The sequence below is a fragment of the Saccostrea cucullata genome, unplaced genomic scaffold (genome assembly GCF_032062105.1).
Source record: "Saccostrea cucullata isolate Sc308-1 unplaced genomic scaffold, CSIRO_AGI_Scuc_v1 ctg734, whole genome shotgun sequence".
In the NCBI taxonomy this organism is placed as follows: domain Eukaryota; kingdom Metazoa; phylum Mollusca; class Bivalvia; order Ostreida; family Ostreidae; genus Saccostrea; species Saccostrea cuccullata.
Genome location: NW_026928122.1, coordinates 248780 through 268758, shown reverse-complemented (window position 1 = coordinate 268758; position 19979 = coordinate 248780). Strand labels below are relative to the sequence as shown.

The following is a 19979-nucleotide window of genomic DNA, read 5'->3' as shown; positions in this document are numbered from 1 at the left end:
CAACTTATTATTTATTTATTTATTTATTTATTTTTGTTGTTGTTGATTTGAATAAATTTTTATCACAAAAACACAAAATTAATTATAATCTGTACACATTATACCAAGTTCAAGTTCAATTTATTCACTCAAACCAGATACATGAAAGAGGTTATTTGTACAAAATATACAAAAACAATATGCAAGAAGCTAAAAGACGGGGCCCGTTTTACAAAAGAACAAACAACTAAGACCAACATATACAGTACTGTTATTCCACTTAATACTTTCTACTGAACATTATTTTCAAACTTCTAATACTTTTAAAAAGAATATCACAGATACTTTTATGCAAATAATTCTGATTAGGATAATAAATTTTGAAAAATTTTACGATCAGCTTAAGAATTTCGTCTTAGAAGAAAGTAAAACGGGCTTGAATGTCATAGAATTTTTGCCACTTTGCACGAGACAATTTCTATTGTTAAAACTGCACTGATTAAGTAAAGTGCAATCTAAATTACTTGTAAAGATGTGGATGGTATATTGCTCTCTCTCTCTCTCTCTCTCTGGTTGACTTTTTGCTAAATTTATTTGTTTGATTTAGGATAGAATAATGATTTTTAAAATAGTATGTAACGCAATTGCACCCATTTAACATACATGTACTTTCCTTGGTTAATTATTGAAAATTTAACTACGGATATTTTAGCCAAGTGCATTATAAGTTCTGAATCCAACATCCCCTCGACATTTTACCCAGAAAGAGACATCAAAACCCAGCACGCCGTCTTTTGCACGGTACAAAATCCCCAGACTCTACATGTGTTGTTGTTTACTTTGCATTTTAAGACTCTTGTGGCGAGGGTTTGCGATTGGATATCCAAACAAAATGAATCACCATGATCACTGTTTATCTTACGCGCTAATCCATCTTTAGATAATCGGGATCAAATATAATTTTAAAGATATAGTAATTCAAGTAAAATACTCCTCTTACATTTGTACCGTGTACATGTTTCAGTGTAAGGATGCTTAATTTGCATTTTCAGTTCAAACTTAAGAAATGATCTATAATGTATGCAAACTTTTTTATTTTGAAATTCCTTGAAAAATAGCATGTAGATTTATTAAACATTGTTGATTCAGCTTTATCCACTTTCTATTATATACAGTATTTAACTTGTAAATATTTTGGAAAGAAAAAAAATTATTGTAAATTATCATAATTACTACTATAACATTCACGATATACAGTAGTATATGGGTAGCCCCTCTTGCATGTAAATCTCGGGCGGCTGCCTTTGTGTTTGAAGGACTATTGTTGGCATCTTCTATTAATTGTGTCAAGGACTTGAAATTCCCGTGGCATGGAAATCATGTGATTTAAATCCTAAAAGCCTATATCTGCAATTTTAAAATATAAGGAATCAGCAAAAGATTATCCTAAATACAGTTTTCCAAAAACAAAATTGAGATATTTACAACAAAACTTGCTATCCATATATTTACAAAGACGAGCAAAAGTTGTTCTTACTGTTAATAACAGATCAGATAGTCTTGATTTGTTTGATTTTCTGATGATCCAACTTTCTATGTTAAACTTGTAAGAACTAGCGGTTTGCTCATTAGCTTGTATTATCTAGATGAAAGGAAACCGACCAATCGGATCACAGCATGGATCAACCGGAAAATATCGTATAATAAATCGTACCTAATTGTTTGGAGAAACATACTAACATTTTCTTCCCCTTTTTCTCGTGCCCATGCTTTGCTAAAGCTTTACATGTAAGCAGTTAAGGGTACATAACACATTAATACATATTTTTGACTGATTTTGAAATGACATGAATAATCAATCCAAAAATATGATAAATATTTCTTCTATAAGATATGCGACTTTATATCGGTTTCTATATAATTTGAAATAATTTATTTCACATCTCTTTGACATTGTGACAAAATTTTACAAATTTCTCCTAAAAATATCATTCAGGCTACCTACATGCATTTGCATGAATATTAATCTACGAGAAAATATAGATGATTACTGAGAAAGTTTGTTATTTGTCCTGTAAATGTAATTATCTACTAATTTTCATAAATGATAAATATTTATTTAGTTATGATATAATTTAAAATAATTTATTGACCCAGGGATTTGGAGACATTTTTTTTTATTTTGGTAAAAAAAGAATTCAATATGTAAATTAAGGACTGAGCGTAACTTAATAAAGTAAATAATTTAAAGATGATGACTGTCAAAATAAATAATTCATAGATGATGCATATGACTGTCAAAAAAAAATATATATTAACCTGACAAGTACGTTTAGCGGACAAAGAAATACGTTCGAACATTCCTATACCTTTGATAGAAATATTGTTAAGTGTCAGAAGATGGAAAATTGACCACATAATTTGTTGGTTTAAATATTTTACGTGTCATATTCAGAGAAAAAGAGCGGCGAACTTATCACCTGACACGCATGGACATTGACGGCAATGTTGATGGCGGGCAACACGCCGTAGACATTTCTTCAGTTGTCAAGACGTTAGTCGATACCCGTTTCCGCATGGCCACGCGGGAAGTCTTGTCCCTCTATTGTAGACAGCTGATAATTGGACCTCTTCCCGCACCGGGAAATCGGACAGCAGGGACAATTACCAAATTTCAGCCCCTCTCGTCAAAACACTATCTACAGGTCCGCAGCAAGTGCCAATTACATTGCATCATAACTGGTACTAAGAATTTCTTTTCATGCTATATTTTCGAAACTAAAATTTAAAAGAAAAATATTTAAAAACATTTTTCATAAATTTCTTTTTCATATTACACAGAGTTACCGGGTATACCTATGCCAAGAGCTCCAAACTGAATACTTTATAAACCAAACTGTAAAATCGGCTCAGCGGGATGTTCTTAGAAGTGAGAATACGTGTTTATTTCTTTCATTTGACCCGGTAAATCGTTAGAAAGCCGTCAAAAATTTATATGATTGACAAACACTTGGCCGTCTCTATTTGGTTAGGGATTTCAAATTCAAACAGGTGGGAGGTACAGACCGGAAAACAATCGCCAATTACACGTCTTTAGCAGTCAATCAAAATCCCGTGAAATCTCGCGCATTTGCAAACATCTTTAAACTGATAACATTTGTATAAAAAAAGTTGACGAATTTCTGATTGATTATTAAATTACCGAGATTTTGTTGAATTGGTAGTGTATTCTTCAAATTTTAAATAAGAATTTGCGATAAATCGTAGCGGGAATCTCCAATTAGTTGGTGCAAGTTTGGAGCACTCTTTGAGTGTAAAATTGGTCGTTTGAAAGCACAGATGAACATCGTTTTGTGTACACCCTGTTTAACAAATTATTTGCACTGTCTGCATTCAGAGACTTTCTTTTGAAGACATTTTGGAGGATACCACTTTAAGCATTGACAATGAATCCCCTTCTGGGCAATAATTCGCAAGCAATGATGGGATTCCAACACCATTACGGAAACATGAATACTGGAAACTACTCGCAAATGAACGTTCTTCCGAACTCCGCACAAAGGTCGTCATTTGCAATACATGAAATTCTTGGACTTAACTCGCCCCCTTGTCGACAAAATCCGAGTCCGGACATTTTGGAGAATTTGGGGATTTGTCCGGCAAACTCCATGTATGCATCCGGAGTAAATGGCGTTGGAATGAACCCGGCGTATGCCGCGGAACCACAACATCCAAACTACTTCCGGGAGGCTCCGCAGTCCCAGAACAGTACTTTTTGTCCCTGGAGATTCGACTCCATCAATCAAGCAACTCCAAACTGTGTTCCTCCAGCACCCAGTAATGTCACCAGATGTCAAGAGAGCGTCAGCTACGGGCTCAAGGCTCCAATTGAGGAAAGTAAGTCATACAAGAATACATGTATAATGACAATGTCAATTAAATTGTATGCATATGCTCAATGCATGCGTTTCAAAAATATATATACATGTATCATATCAATATTTTCTCCAATATTTAATTATTTTCTCATTGACATGGATTTAGATATCAAAATATATTTCATTTTTTTCTCCTTTAAAGTAATTTTATATATATAAATCAACAAAATAGAAACTATTGCATGCAGAATCCTGACAAAAGTCCTTATAGTTATGGTAAGAACAATCAGGTAACATTTGCCAAAACTATTGATACTTAAACAATGACATCAATTGCATGTCAATGAAATGTTGCAACTATGTCATCTTGCAAATGGGTAATAAATAAATTCGCAGAAAATCAGAAATACAAGTAAGTAAGATGTTGTGGGGAAATTTAAGATGACATTATCTCCGGAAAAAATCTCGCGGTCGCGTCTGGGTACTAGTCTATGCACAACTGTTGATTCAGACGACAATATTCGGTATAGCACCCAAAGAAACAAATATTAGGATGTCAAAAATAATCTAATAAATTTCTAAGTTGCTGTATTTTTGGGAACCCCCGCTGTTTTGCATATTTCCTTCATTAGCAGTGATAATATGGCTACAAGTACACAGATTTCGTGTGCCACAGAGTAAATAAATTCTTAGATATTCAAGGTCACAAAGTTCTCCACAGTTGTTTATATTGTAAATGTAGAATTAAACAGACACCTGAAATGAAATAATTCCCAGGAGTAAAATTAAGGGAAAAGTTTCCCCCAGCTTGGTTTGTTTTTTCTTTCCCAAAAACACATGTACCAGTATTACACATGGAGTAAAAATTCCGGGTTCCAATCCCACGCTTGTAAAGATAATTTATATTATCAAAAGTCGATAAGAAATTAAATGAAAACTTTTCTTTCCTTTTCTTATTTTCTTTCCATTTATTTGACTTTAATTTCTGTCATATATTTTTCAAAATAAATATAAATTGAAAACATCTTATTTGTAATTGACTATTTATCAGAAAAGAATATTAATTTAATAGATATAGAAATTGAAGACTAAAAAAAATAGCGTTCGATACATGTACAAAATCCTAGTCAGGAGTCCTAAATATATCTTGGTTTTCAACTTTTAATTTTTCTGTACATATTTCACTGGGGAAACTTCCGATATTAATAAACGTGTTTTTAATATAGCATTGAAATACATGCAATTTATTTTAAACAAGTCTAAAATTGAAAGAATTTGAAATGTCACAAAAATGATTTTATGTAAAGAAAACCAGTAAAAGCTTGAAAATAGTTTCTTTTTTAACATAATGAATGAAAATAAATTTAGAAAATTATTGGGAAAAAACTTTAAAACTTTTAAACCTTAATAAAATCGTAAATCCATCAAAAATGATGAAATAAAGGAAAAATAACATCGAACATCAGTAGAGACAATTTATGAATATTTTGAGTTGTATAATTCTTACTTTAAAATTCCAAAGATAAAGGCAATATTCTGTTAAATTGATAAGAAAACACTATGTTATTTATTTAATATTTAAGAATTTCCTATTTTAATGCGTTTTTCTTTTGAATTGATATAAAATTGGATTTAAAAAAAAAACGTGTACCATCTAATCAAAGATCGGAATTAATTTCCTAAAATATTGCACATGTATGAAACGTATAGACTATCGATTTTACATGAATTGTAAAACAGATTACGTTAATTCATGTATTTATTTATTTTTGCGGGAAAACTTTCCTTTTTAAGAAAGAAAAAAATAAAGAGAAAACTTCCAATTTTGTTTGTAACAGCTTTTAATTTTATTTATTTGTTTGGTGATCTGTACATGAAAAATGAATAAAAAATATCACACCCCAAGACAGTTTTCGAACTGTAATTTATGTATCTATCTTATTGGAATTTTTGGCATTAACAATTTCAAAGTATATCCTGTGGAATTTTGAGATTGTATTTTTAATTACTTGTCTTGATATACATTAATTGAAGTAACTGTGACATGTACATTATAAGTTTAAATCAAAATTAATTTAAGTTAATTCTTGAATGTGGACAAGGATTCAAGGCAAACTGAATAAAAAGTTAATAACTACATGTAATGCATGTGGATTAAAAAAGGGACATTTAGTTTTCACAAGAAAGCATATGCTTTTTGTTTCTATAATGTATCATGTATATTTTTAATTCAGTTATATTTCCATCTTCAAGCTCATAACTGGAGATACAATTTGAAATATTATAACAATATCAATAAAAACTTTTAAAATTATTTTTTAAAAAATGTAGAGTAAAAATCTACTTTAGAACGCTAGGTGGGCGTGCACAATTTTGCTTTCAATGATTCCTATTACCCTGAAACCTGTCAAATATCTTAGAAAACGAGTCTGGTCAATTTTTGAAATACTTCGTCGATTGCATGTCTCATCCTATAGGGCATGAATCATCTTGGTATACACCGAGTGTCTCGTGGCATAAGGTTTGGGAGGGATTAAAGAGCATACTTCACCCCTCGTCACTTGACTCAGCATACATGACGAGTCCCCCCATCCGTTCGGAATAGCGATAGGGTGGATCAGTCGCCCCAAAAATACATGTCAACATTGGGCTAATTTTCTCCCAGCTTTGTCCATATTATTTGCTTTATCCCACAAATCAGATTACGTTTGACGGGTGATTTTTGGATTGTAACATTCTCTGGTATTTATCTTAAAGCACTCCTGCTCAAATCCTTGCTTTACAAACTTCTCAAGCTAATTTCCTGGTGTAAAATAGCGTACATAGTTTCAACTTGATAGATATGATGAGAGAATTTCATATTGTTTCTTTGTTTCTAGAGAGTTTATCAATCATTGTTTCTTATAAACACTTATATATTTATGGAAGTTTTGAAGAGGTTAGATAATATTTTATCAATGATATGTAGTCACACATTTTATACAAAATACAATTTGGAACCAAACTTTTCTTGATGTTCAAAACTGACAGTGAACTGCTTTAAGGCGATCCGACTTGGGGACAACCTAATAACCAGTCAACCCCCGTCAGATATTGACATTAGCCATCTATTGTTAAATTGCTGCTTTTCAGGACTAAATAGGCTCAATTGACCATATAAAGTGTTTTGTTAGCGATTTTGATCTTCCCAGCGGGGGCATCAGTGGAGGCGAGAGTGTTTCCACCTCCCAGGTTCGACAACTGTTGCTTTGGTCAACTCGTCATACATAATTAGCAAACCAATTAATGACCCGAGTAAGTGTGATCGAGAGAGCCACCAATGCTCTGCGACAAATACTGAATCCAGCCAAACTTTATTTTTTACCGGCATGCTAAAACACATAACACATAACGCCAAAATAAAAGAAGATATAACTGGATTAAAAAGAAAATGGAGACAGTGTTAATATGCCAGTGCTTGAGAGTATCTAAAGTTAACTTAAGGAAATTTATTTGATTCATTGTAAAATTATGTCGAAGTTCAAAATGTTTACTAATGAACCAAATTGATTAATTAAAAAAATATCAATTTTTAAGGATTTTAATTTTTTAAACTACGATTATTTGTTAATAAATTGATTAAATGAATTACTTGATAATTGATTAACTGCATGATACTGACTTCCAAGTCCTCATGAATGAAAGATGATACCTCTAAAGAAGAAGAGCTTGCATCCATATTTCGATAAAAAAGGGAAAAAACACTATCTCTCTGCAAAAGCAGATTATGAACCATTTTTTTCTTTGCAAGCATTTCTTTCTTAACTTTTAAACTTTCCACAAAAAATTAGAGTAACCGCTCCCTTGTAATGGCGTATCGGAGTATCTCAACAAATAATACACACTTGATCATTGTTATTTGTCATCAAACATCTTAAAACATAAATAGCTCTTCAAATCGAATTATTTTGATTTTGTCAAAGCATTAACATTGCAACGTTGCTAACTACGAGTTCCCGTATTGACTATTTGCAAAGCAACATTCTGTCAACCGTAGACCCACTTAGTGCTTTTCCTTATCCACTTATAACGGCTTGTCTTTGCTCTAGTTCAATATACTTAATGACTCAAATACCCGTTAAAGTTAGAAATGGAGTGTCTTTTGGAGAATGACAATTAAGAAAACAAACAGGTAGAATTCAGTTTTACAGTTAAGTTTGGGGGAATCTTGGCTTGGGCTAGAAGGACCGCGAGTCTTGCGTTTGACCAGTGGGCGCCAGGTTTCGTGTTCTGCGCCACTTACTGCGCCGACAGACACGTAAGAAAGGGGAACAGACGGGCGCGGTGACACCGTAATGGGCATACAGTGTAGTCCACAAGTGGCGAATTTGATAAAACTTCTCACGTGAAAGGGTGAAAAATGACATTTCTATTAATGACTTGTGGCAAAGAGAAAGTTGACACGGAGGAGCGAAAGGTTTCTTAGTTTTCCCGGAGTCCTTTTTTATCGTGCTTCCTGGTTACAAATGCTTAATATTTGAATGTTCTTAAATTGTATTTATGCTTTAACCCACAAACATTCATTTTAATTTAGTTTTTTTTACCCATCCTAAAAGAGCAAGCACATTAAGTTGAAAAAGAGTAGTAAGGTCATATTGGTATTCAATCCAACTTCCATCAGTATAAATATAATTTTATTTTATTGAATAGTTATTAAACCCTCCCTACAGCATAGCAACATTTATCAGTGCTTGACGACGGGTGATATTCCCCCAAAAATATATATTGACTGCGCAGAATTTATGCGCGCACCTCAGTGTTACATGTTTTTGTATACAACATTCAGTATTAGTTCAGTATACTACACATAAATTATATATCATTCCATGCTGTTATACCTTTAAAAATTTTTCCCCCTAGAAATCTATATGTCAACATTGTTTTACTGCGCTTCTGTTGACAATGGTTTTCGATGAAATGTTGGACTTTAATGGGTGAAAATTTTGGTTTGCAACAGTTACCCTCATCACTACATGCATATATGTTTTGAAATTATAACAATACATTTATTGATGTGGATTTTCTGCCTTATTTATCAAACTTTAAGTATATATACAGTACAAGCATACATGTTTAAATTAAATTTGTTTTATCAATAATAACAATTCTTTAATTCAAATTTATATATATAATTTTAAGCCAGATACTGTTCTGCCTGAAAAGGAATTCAATTCATTTTTTTTAGGTTTCTGGTATTTTTATCCAATTCGTGATTATAATTTCCAAGTTTGATCCTAAAATGACAACTAACTTTTATCTTGAGACATCATCAAGAACGAGCTCGATAGGTCTAAAAATATAATCAAACATAACATTTTCGGTAGAAAACATAAAAAGAAGTCTACGCGATGCACTCAAAATGAACTATAAAAATCCCCGCAAATACAAAGCTTAATGAGATCCACATAAATGGAAGTTCTTCCATTAAATAGAGGTAGAAACGGTTTTACAATTATTGCTTATTTTTAACTCTTGCAGATGCATATTGATCTTAATTTATCAAAGCATCAATTCGAAATCAATGTTTATGTTGCCGGACCGTAATGTAAAGCAAATGGGGAGGGAGGGACGGGGAGACAGCCCCATATTCCTCCAAAAAAAAAAAAACAATCATGAACTACACTAAAAAATCCCAACATTAAATCTTTTTAAAAAATGAGCAGATTGCGTTTAGATCCCATGCATTTTTAGTTTTTCGTTATTTTTTTTTCAAAGTATTATTGAGTACAATGTGTCAATGTGTAAAGGAACCCATTAATTTGTATGTTCACGTTTTCCAAATACACTTTGTTTCTAAAAGTAAAAATTATCATTTCAATTTTTATATACTGATGACCCAAAAAATTACAACAGGAAAATACAACTTTAAATCTATATTTTAGCTCCAATCCGCCCAGAGTGTGCCCACCAAGAGAAAACGCCAGACAACATGAACATCTGTAAGAAACAGAAGAAACGCCGACGACACAGGTACGCATTTCCCCCTCCTTCCTCGATGATTGAAACAAAATCACAATGCTCTATAAAATTGAGTATATTTTTACTTTTCAAATATGAATCATAAAAACGTTTACTTGCATGCAAAATTATGTGTACCCAGTCATTTAACTGCTGGCTCAACTAATACAAATTTTATAATGCATATGTACATGTATTTTCAATTTTAAGAGGCTTTTTTCTTAAAAAAAAAAACTAAAAAAAAAAAAAAAAAAACATTAATTATAACACATTGTTAAACCGCACATAATTCGATATCCATCTGTAATAAGAATTTTTAAGGTTTTGTATTAAGTTTGACATTTCTATCAGCAAGCCTCTTACAACTTTTTCATAATTAAGAAGTTTAAAAAATATTGAACCATTTCCTTTTCTTATTTTACAACTGTATATACATGTAGGAATTATTAATTAAGAAATAAATTGAATCCTTGTTTTTCTTTGTTTGTTGTTTAACGTCAATCTCGAGAGATTTTTTCACTCATATGGAAACGCCAATTATAAATCCTTGTACATTGGATAGTTTCTCCCTATAAAAGAGCCACCTCATATTAATTGAAAATAATGTATCCAAATTTTTAAATTATCTTTTAAACTGAAGTTCAACTTTGATAAAGTACATGTATGTTCATTTACCACGTGACTGATGTATCGATCACGTGACTGATTTTAGATTTCCTTTATTTGATAACATTAATCTACTTACTAATAAGTGTCAAAGAAACAAAGCGAAAACAAGTTCCTGTCAATTAGTTCGTTAACGAGAATCCCCTAGATAGGTAGGGGAACGTTCGATTAGTTAAAAACGTCACACGAAGAGCAAGAACTATTTGTTATGTCAACTCGAAACAACGTCATTGCGCGTGGCAAGATTCATCACTCCGATTAACAATTACTCCATCTCGTTACCCGAAGTACCACGATAAAGGAAGAGCTGTCGTCTGCTATCGATTTCTTGTCCTATTAAGAGATAAACATCCCCAATAAGAAAAAGCAAGCTACTATTAGTCTTTTTAATTTCCAATTATTTGGCCCAATCACTCACATCTTGTACTCTACGCAGTAAGGAGTCGGTGTTTACAAATTGGATCGTTATTAGACATAAGGATGCATGTTCTCGTCCAATTAAATAAAATAAATTGATGGAAACTTCAATCCTATTAGAACAACTTTAAAAAGTCTCCGTTTTATTTTTGTCTTTTTGCAAAGCACACTAATTACTTTCTCTTTATAAAAAAGGGTAACTAAATGCATCCACATCTGCTTAATGACCTCATTTCAAGCCAAAACCATTTCCTCATCTTCTGTGCGTTAAATTCTTATATTTTTTTTTAGACATCATTGCACAAAAAACATTGCTTTATTTATTAAACAATAAACATTGACTGTATTTGGCAAATATTCTACTTTCAGGACCATATTTACAAGCTACCAAGTGGACGAACTCGAGAAAACGTTTAAAGAGGCACATTATCCTGATCTGTATGCCCGAGAAGTCTTGGCGTTAAAGATTGACCTTCCGGAAGACAGAATTCAGGTACAATATATACATGTATTCTTGCACAATTATATACTTTGTCTTTAAGACAACCGTACTTCTTGCTGTTTATGGTCAAAATTCAAATAGTTGTATAAAATTTTATTCTATTATTTGATGGAATACAGGTTTAGCCTATAAGCTAGCTGTAAGTAATAAGAAGAATAGAACCTCTTCTTCTAAAGGCACCTATATATGTTGTTTAAATAAGACTGAACTTAATCAACTCGAACTAAATATTTTTACGTAACTTTAAACCAGGACAAAATTTTATTTATATAAAACTAGTAAAACGTCTTAAACTAAGCAAGCGTTAAGCAACTCTGATATATTGCAACAGAAAACCAATTATCAGCTCTAGGAATTTGCTAGTCCCGCAGGAGACGGTTCATGATTTCTAATTGGCTCCAATATCTCAACATACGCGGGGCTGGACAGATTCGCGCAAGATTTATATCTCAGTTGTAAATATTTTTTAGCTCTCGAAGTCTTCCATAAGTTGCTGTATCATGGCGAGATTTCCCCGAGATTTGGCAAGCGATGTACTGAAAAGTTCTGTCTAAAGTTTATCCAAGATGTTGATAACGGAAAACGGAACATGCTTCTACAAATTGATATTCAAATTAATTAAGAAAGCATACATATGTTTTTGTTGACGCAGGAACTAGATACTGTTTTATCAGCGATTTCAGAAACATCTTACAGATTCAACTAAAAAATTCAACTTCAAAAGAAATTTCCACATGGGTCTAAATGTAGACATCAAGGTTAAGAAAATGTTTCAAAAAATCTAGGGTTAAACTAATAACATTTTAATTATCTATATTTTCTCAGAAAACTTACTAAATTTACATGCCTTGTAAAAAAAGGTCCAATGTACGATTGAACACCCAATGTCGTGTACGACGAACCAGCGAAGTGCGATAAATACGTTCACTTCAAAAGGAAAGACTTCAAGATAGTGTTTTGAAAACACTATCTTATATCTAGTTGTAAAGTCCAACAGATATTTTTAAAAAAAAATTATTTCATATTTTTGTATCGACTGCTCACAAGAAGTGACTTGTTTAACATTGCATGGCTCTCATTCCCAGACAGACAAGATGGAAAAATTCCAAAATTAATGAAATGTGTATGTTTTTAGAAATACCTCCATTCTCCTTCCATGAATTAGAGCATACAGGTATGCAATGAACCCATCACATGTATAATACCTTTCGAAGCCAAGTTGAAATTTTTCTCAATTTTTAACTAAAACTTGCGCATACAAATACACAATATACATGTATTAATTGGCACAAACTATATGCAGAAGGTCACAAGACAAATATATGTACGTACTTCAAATTCTAAATGTAAAAAATGTGTAAGAAATATATTTTGAATTGAAGTATCCAGATTGATGTCATTTTATTCCAAACATATGTTGGATATCTTTCACCATTTAGCACAATGGACTAATGCAATGCAAGTCTTAACTTTGATAAATAATGACACTTTACTTCAACATATCTTTGCAAATAGGTTTGGTTTCAAAATCGTCGAGCAAAATGGAGAAAGACTGAGAAAACTTGGGGCAAGAGCAGCATAATGGCGGAGTATGGACTTTACGGAGCAATGGTGCGACATGCACTTCCACTTCCGGAATGCATCGTACAAAGTGCCGATAAAGGCATCGATAAGTCGTCTGCACCATGGCTTTTAGGTAAATATAAGAAGATGAAGATATTTTTTATTGTAGAAACATCGTGCATATTTCAAAAAAGAAATATATTCTTTAATAACTTCAAAAAATATTTGTTTCTTTTCTTACAGGGATGCACAAGAAGTCGCTGGAGGCGTCGAAGAAAATGCGTGAAGAAGAGGGAAATGACGGAGGTGACATGAACAATCGAGTGAAAGAGGAAATTCGTTCGGAAAGCATCGCGGCTCTACGTGCTAAAGCTCAACAACATAGTGCAAAACTGTTAGAGTGTATAGAAAGAGACCCCAAAAGCTATGACGAATCCAGCAATAACTCCTTTGACAGTTCTTTTTTCTCAGATGCCGGAGATGGAACATCAGAAATGTCCAGAAATTGAAAGAGTGAAAAGGATCTCTTTAATTAAAAAGAGGACATAGCTCTAAAAATAAAATGTGGTTCTACATGTATGTGCTAGTTGTTACCATTTTGATATTGAATTTTGATCTACGCATGCCAGATTGTATTTATATATATTAGTTTATTTGTATAATATTTGTAAAATTACATGTCAGAATAATAATGACAAAAATGAAAAAAAAAACAATTGTATTAGATTTCTTTCTTTCTTTATTTCCAATTATACGCAAACAGCAAATTGAAATCATATAAACATACATGTATTTCTAAATAATGACAACTTTATTTTATTTTTCATCTTTGAATACTGAAACACGATTCCATCAGTGACCTTCGGTTACTCTTGTGTATTCTTGAAGATGTCAAGTATTGCTTTGAACCATACTGTCACGGCTACTGCCCCGGGGTCGGGGTTCTTCAGCCTGTCTGCACTGACATAACTCGCCCTCCCGGCCTGGGCTTTCATAGAAGCCGTGGCCTGGGCGGCGGATTCTGTCGCCTGTTATTAAAACAGATCTTGAGATGTTGGAGTTCGATCTTTAAGTTATATTTTTTAAAATTCTTTTTCTATATCAAAGCTATTTTCAAGAGTGTTTGGATAAACTTACTTGCACGACTGTCTCCAAAATTTGGACGGGACTAGATAACGATCCCGAAGTTTTCAGAGCTGAATTGGCAGCAAATAGTGCATCAACCTGAAGAATTTTAATGTTTTTAACTTTTTTGAAGGACCTTTGGAATGCCATCGATCTAGGAAAACTGTTAAACTTTATTAAAGTACTTAAACTGTTTGCTGTGAAATTTACAACTGTATTTTCGGAACCTGTATGTTAAATTGCACACATTCGCTTTTTCAAACGAAAAACAAAACAATAAATTCTTTAAGTTTACGTAAATGCCAACTCGAAAATTAGAGAACTTTTACCCATATAGCTTGACTTTTTTGTTTTATTTTGATATCAAGACATACGCGTTGAAAAAAAATACCGTTCTAAATCTTTAACTGTTTATATGCATGTATATATAAGAGTAGGAGGAAATAACATTTATATCACATATATATGTTAAATAAATCTGTACAGATCTTCGCCATTATCATTATCTTGGACGCTATCAAATTTTATTTTGATTCAGATAAGGATTTTATTTGAAAATATTCCTTGACTTGTGTAAATAAATATTGAGCACGAAGTTACCTCAGAATACATACCATGGTTCTATCGCCGGGCTGCGCACCTCCATATCTAAATAAAACAGGGGATATAAAAATTATTCACATTCAAATGAGGCATCATTTAAACATGCTTTAGAAATCTAAGTTTTTTTACCTCATTATTGTGGAGGTTCCATTACTAAGGGCTTCCTTCCATCCCGTCATTGTTACGTCTTTTTGTAGAGAATGCGAAGCCGATGTGAAGAATAGACTATACAGCTTATTTTCAAAAATAAATCACAAAATGTTTTAGATATAAGTTTTACAAAAAAATTAATGATATTTCTGTCAATACTTATTTTGAAAAATTATAATTGTACTACCGCCCCTGATGATCCGCCCATTGAATTCTCTACAATCCTTGCCAGTGACAGAGCTAAGGCTGCTGGTGTGTCTACCGGTAGGTAAGGTTTCTCCTTCTGTCCCAGTTCTTTTAATATTGCTATTAAAAATTTAAAGTTTAATTAAATTAGTGATTATAAACTTTTTTATTTGACTTCTAATGCTGCATAAAATGTTCTCCACTTCCTCTGACCTTTGGCTTCTGATCTGAACTTACATGTCCCTCCCAAATCTTAAACAATGCTGACCTTTGCGAATTGCCCCCTTCACCTCTCAAATAATGTCTGACCTTTGGCCCCCCTGGCCAGTGTTGACCCACAGTCCCCGTCCCCACTCTCCTTGTCCAGGTTGTTGAGATCCTCCTCTGATGAGATCAGTGTCTCCATAGACAGCTTTACCATGTCATACAGCATGTCAGCTGTCTCTGAAAATGACGGAGGAAAGTGAAGCACGTTCGTGAAAAAATACACAAATTTGGTAATTTTTAAATAGAAGTATATTTGCTAACTGATAAATTTTAAAAAATCAAATTTATTCTCTAAAAATTATGACAGTACAATGAATATATACTCTCTTTATTCAGTCATAGAAATGACTCAGATGAGCAATTTTTAAGCAATAAAACTTGATCCAAAAACTATAAGAAAGGTTTACATATGTGCAACCGCTTTTTAATTTTTTTTAATACACGGGTTAATTTCTTCTCTATTAATATAATCTAATAGCTGGTAACTATTGCTTGTTCATATCCTGGATATAAAATATACTTGCGTAAATATTTCAGTGTTGTAAAAATATTATACCTTTGGGTATACGGACAGAATTGCCACTTTTGACATGTTCTTCTTCTTCTTGAATCGGTATATATAGTGGTGTGCTTCTCACGGAACTGTCACGTGATAAAATGGGGCTGGACCAGGCCGGAACAGTTGCTTTGGCATCTTTAAAAATTATTTGAGCAATCGAAATTTTCCTGAACTTTTCAACTTAGGAAAATTATACTGAATCTTTATACAGCAATGGTACACGATAAAAAATAACAACCCTCTTTTTAAACGAAAAAATTATGAAAAAAGTTTTTTCCATAATTACCCTTTACTCACTTAATTGTTAATGAATATAAATGAGAACTTTCTAAATGTAGAACTTAAAAACGTTATGGTTTCATATATTTGTTATGGTCAAAGGCTAAATTATAAAATTATTACGCTACAGTTCTGCAGCCAGAAACTTTCATGGGAAAACAAGATAAACAATTCCTGTTTACTGAGTACGTGGATATACCTAGACAGCGTTTGATTGTTTCATCCAGATGAAGAATAGTGACAGACAGTCCGGCCATTTCTAATGACGTCATAAACGAACCGCAATAAGCTCTCTCTACAACCACATCTCTCTCTTCTGCATGGAAACAAAAAGAGGTGGGAAACAAATCAATTGATTTTAACCAAGATTTTCAAAAATTTAGATACTTTGATACTTTAATTGAATTTTTAATTAAAGTCAGCATATGCACATGTACCTAATTGTTTGATGACTTCTCCAACTATAATGTTCATTTCCAACAACGACATCCCTCCCAAGTTATTTACCATACAGGCCACCTTGTCACCTATCATATTCCAAAAATAAGCAAACATGATTATGACAGAGCTAAGTGAACATTTATTCGCGTAAAATTCTACCATTAATTAAATGATATCCAAAATCATTCTCCACTGATAATATTATCTAAAGTATACCTGCTTTAAGCTTAATATGTGTTGAAGTACTGGTGTTGGTCATGTGGTCAAGAATCATCTTTACAACTTCATTAGCTGGCTTAATCTAAAATTTCAATTCATTCATTTAATGCAATATTCCTTCATGCTTTCATCTTCATAAATATGTTTTTTCCCATTGTTTTGGTTTTAATGTACTGTGATGGATGTACGACGCAAAATTAGCAAGCAGAAGCCTTTGTCCGCGTGATTCTTTCGTTCGGCATTTTATTCTTAAAAAGTTTTGTCTAAACTAAATCCATTGAATGACATCAACGTTCTTACCTTTGTTCGTTTAACACCTGCTTCACCGTGTAAACCTGAGGTACGAAATAAACGGTATATTAAACAAATAGAATTTTATTGCTTTAAGGAATCAAAAGATGTTTTCTTGTTCATTATTTTTTAATGCTTCTTTTTACTAAATTGATATACCTAAACCAAGTTCCATTTCATCCTCGCCAAGACTAAAAGTTGGTCCAGAGCCGGGGACACTGCATGGTGTCAGACTTACTCCCATTGTTCCTTGAAAACAATAAGAGGAAAGCAGCTAAGTGTCACTAGTTTTAACATTATTGTAAATCAAGGAAAATAAGCTGGGAATTTTCACTTTTTGCCGAGTAATAACATCGAATTTTTAATGATTTACCCATGTTTTCCGTGACATGCCTTCCAATTTTAACGATTTCTTCTAAACTTTTCCCTTCCTCCGCTAAAGCACCACATATCTACAATAGAAATCAAGATACTTTTATGTTTTGTTCAATATTGTTTAACCAATAAGTAATAAGACTAACAGTTAACCTTATTTAGGAGAACAGTTCCCGCCAATCCTCTTCGCCCTGCTGACCTATCTGATGACGTCAGAGCACAGTCCTCGCCAATGGTTATTGAGTCTACTTTTAGTCCCTCTCTCTTTGCGCGTTCTATCGCCAATCCAAAGTTTAGACGATCCCCGGTATAGTTAGTGATTACAACAACACAACCGGCTAAAAAAGATATTGTTCTTTCTTTGTATATTTATGGAATGATAGTCTTTTTGGTATTGATGTGTATCGGATGATAATCCTCATAAAAGCACGTGACTTTTGATATGAAATAATGCGGACGTCACGAGAGACGTATGCAGTAAAACATGGTTATTACAATGATTTAACTGGCGTGGCTATTGTTACTTATTGACAAAGGTTTGTCTAATGCAGATATAGATATTAGTACACTTTTTAAAAGTAATAATTAATCCACGACTCTGTAACTTGAAGTGGGACTCACCAGAATCGAGTTTGGTGACGTATCTGAGGGCTGTCAGGATGCTGCTTGGTGGAGGAGAAGCGAAAACTGCCCCAGCAACGGCTACAGTCAACATACCATGTCCGACATAACCTAGTAAGTACAAACAACTAATTATTCTGGTGTAAAAAAAAAGTATATATATAACGAAAATTTCACAAGCATTTTAAATACAAAACAATATGAATGAAAGCATAAAAAGAGGCTTGTTGCATGACAAAATTAAAAATCAAGTCACGTATATATTTATTCGTTATCAGAAAGCTTTAACGTTTATCAGAGTGGCCCTCCATATTTACCTGCCTGCGCTGGTTCGTGCCCCGACCCTCCGCCACACAGCAGAGTGACTTTTCCCGCCTTTTTCACCTCCTCCACATCCTCCCTGACAACGATCTTGTGTCCTTGCAAAATACGGAGGGAGGAATGGACGCTGACCAGTCCTCGGAGAGCATCGTCCACACAACCGTCCACTGAGTTTATCAACTTTTTGGTGGTCATCTCTGCATAGTACTGTATTCTGATTAAAGCTGTACGATAGCCGATAAATACATAAAATCTTCAATTCAGTGGCGGATCCAGAAATTTCATAGCGGACCGTGAAAGGGGGGGGGGGTAGAAAGCAGGGGATATAGGGCTGCATTAAAGGCCCAAGTGGCTCCAGGGCAAAGCCCTGGGGAGAGTCTGGTTCCCCCTGAAGCTTGCAAATAAGAGGACTTTTATGAATAAACTGAAAGTAAACTTGCTTTACAAAAAAAAAATCAAAACAAGGGAGTGGGGATCCGAAACTAGATCCGCCTTTGCAATTTGTCAAAAATAAAATAAAAAAAAACGATTTATCTGATTTGATATCTATAACTACATGAATTATCCTTTTCCAGTAATTTTTCTATATACACCTGTACAAATCTCACTTCCTTCCAATTCTCACACATTACGTATACATGTAAATATTATGCGTGGATCTCAACAGAAATAATTTTTGTGGATGGATAAGCTGTTAATTTTTTGTTTCGTTGGTTTGTTTGTGTGTTTGTTGCTTAACGTCTCTCTCGAGAATTTTTCCCTTGTTGTTTCATTAGCAAAATTGTGACTTGTCTGTTCTCAGTTGATGGTCTTGGGGCCCAATGGAACCTTCAGTATGATTTTGAAACAAAGAAGATCATAAAAAAAAACACAACGATCAAGATTTATCGAAAAACCTTGAAAAATTTTATTCTGTTGTAGCCCACGGAGTACAGACGTTTATAGTCTTAAGTGAAGGTCATATTTTTAAGTTAAATGCATGTAGTCGTAGATGCTGAAATCATCTTACAAATGTTGCTTTTATCTGATACAGATAATGTAATCATTCATTGAAATTCTGTATAAGTACTCTTTCGATCCATGGGGTCATGCGGCGGAATCACAGTTTCTGTTCAATCCACGGGGAGAATTATGCAGGTTCCTTAGATTGTCTCTATACATGTATACTAGTATATGCCTAAAATTTACTTCAAGTACCCTGGGAAAATTTGTGATCTCCTTTGTAGCGTTTACATTAATTTTAAGGGGATAAAGCACTTTTATAGTACGTTTATATTCTCAGGACTTTGATTTAATGATTATGGGTTTCCGATGGGAAGGAAGGGGGGGGGGGGGGGGTAGATGTATGGTTTTTTCGACTTGTGGAAATAAAAGCTTTTACAATGCGTGCACAGACTTGTCAGTCAGAAGAAATGTACTCTCAGTCTGTCCATCTTTGTATATAAATTCAAAGAAAAACAACTCTCTGGTCTAGTTTTGCTAACACGAGCATTTCTAAATTTTTCATATGTTTATCAAATTCTATTGTGTCCAAATTTCT

The 19979-nt window shown here is 33.2% G+C and overlaps 2 protein-coding genes across 2 annotated transcripts; one reads left to right on the top strand and one right to left on the bottom strand.

Moving 5' to 3' along the window:
* The first annotated feature begins 3425 nt into the window (after window positions 1-3425).
* On the top strand, window positions 3426-13615 carry LOC134276498 (visual system homeobox 2-like). Its single transcript, XM_062758747.1, has 5 exons — window positions 3426-3876; window positions 9779-9866; window positions 11307-11430; window positions 12955-13135; window positions 13246-13615. The coding sequence occupies exons 1-5, from the start codon at window positions 3426-3428 to the stop codon at window positions 13509-13511; spliced, it is 1110 nt and encodes a 369-aa protein (XP_062614731.1). The 3' UTR covers window positions 13512-13615.
* Window positions 13616-13803: 188 nt separating this feature from the next.
* Window positions 13804-18692, bottom strand: LOC134276513 (triokinase/FMN cyclase-like). Its single transcript, XM_062758766.1, has 16 exons — window positions 18436-18692; window positions 18119-18229; window positions 17651-17835; window positions 17496-17574; window positions 17282-17371; window positions 17132-17166; window positions 16829-16913; window positions 16609-16698; window positions 16371-16487; window positions 15890-16027; window positions 15376-15510; window positions 15068-15186; window positions 14860-14963; window positions 14742-14775; window positions 14140-14226; window positions 13804-14030 (listed from the first exon to the last, which is right to left on the bottom strand). The coding sequence occupies exons 1-16, from the start codon at window positions 18632-18634 to the stop codon at window positions 13869-13871; spliced, it is 1770 nt and encodes a 589-aa protein (XP_062614750.1). The 5' UTR covers window positions 18635-18692; the 3' UTR covers window positions 13804-13868.
* Between the last annotated feature and the right edge of the window lie 1287 nt (window positions 18693-19979).

What these genes read in the sequence shown, in the direction of transcription:
- LOC134276498 (XM_062758747.1), top strand. Translation starts at nt 3,426, where the DNA reads ATGAATCCCCTTCTGGGCAATAATTCGCAAGCAATGATGGGATTCCAA. An exon ending in AAGAAACGCCGACGACACAG is followed by an intron (nt 9,867 to 11,306) that starts GTACGCATTTCC and finishes TTCTACTTTCAG; the next exon opens with GACCATATTTACAAGCTACC. An exon ending in GTCTGCACCATGGCTTTTAG is followed by an intron (nt 13,136 to 13,245) that starts GTAAATATAAGA and finishes CTTTTCTTACAG; the next exon opens with GGATGCACAAGAAGTCGCTG.
- LOC134276513 (XM_062758766.1), bottom strand. Translation starts at nt 18,634, where the DNA reads ATGACCACCAAAAAGTTGATAAACTCAGTGGACGGTTGTGTGGACGAT. An exon ending in TGAAATGGAACTTGGTTTAG is followed by an intron (nt 17,167 to 17,281) that starts GTATATCAATTT and finishes TTCGTACCTCAG; the next exon opens with GTTTACACGGTGAAGCAGGT. An exon ending in TGGGCGGATCATCAGGGGCG is followed by an intron (nt 14,964 to 15,067) that starts GTAGTACAATTA and finishes TTTGAAAATAAG; the next exon opens with CTGTATAGTCTATTCTTCAC.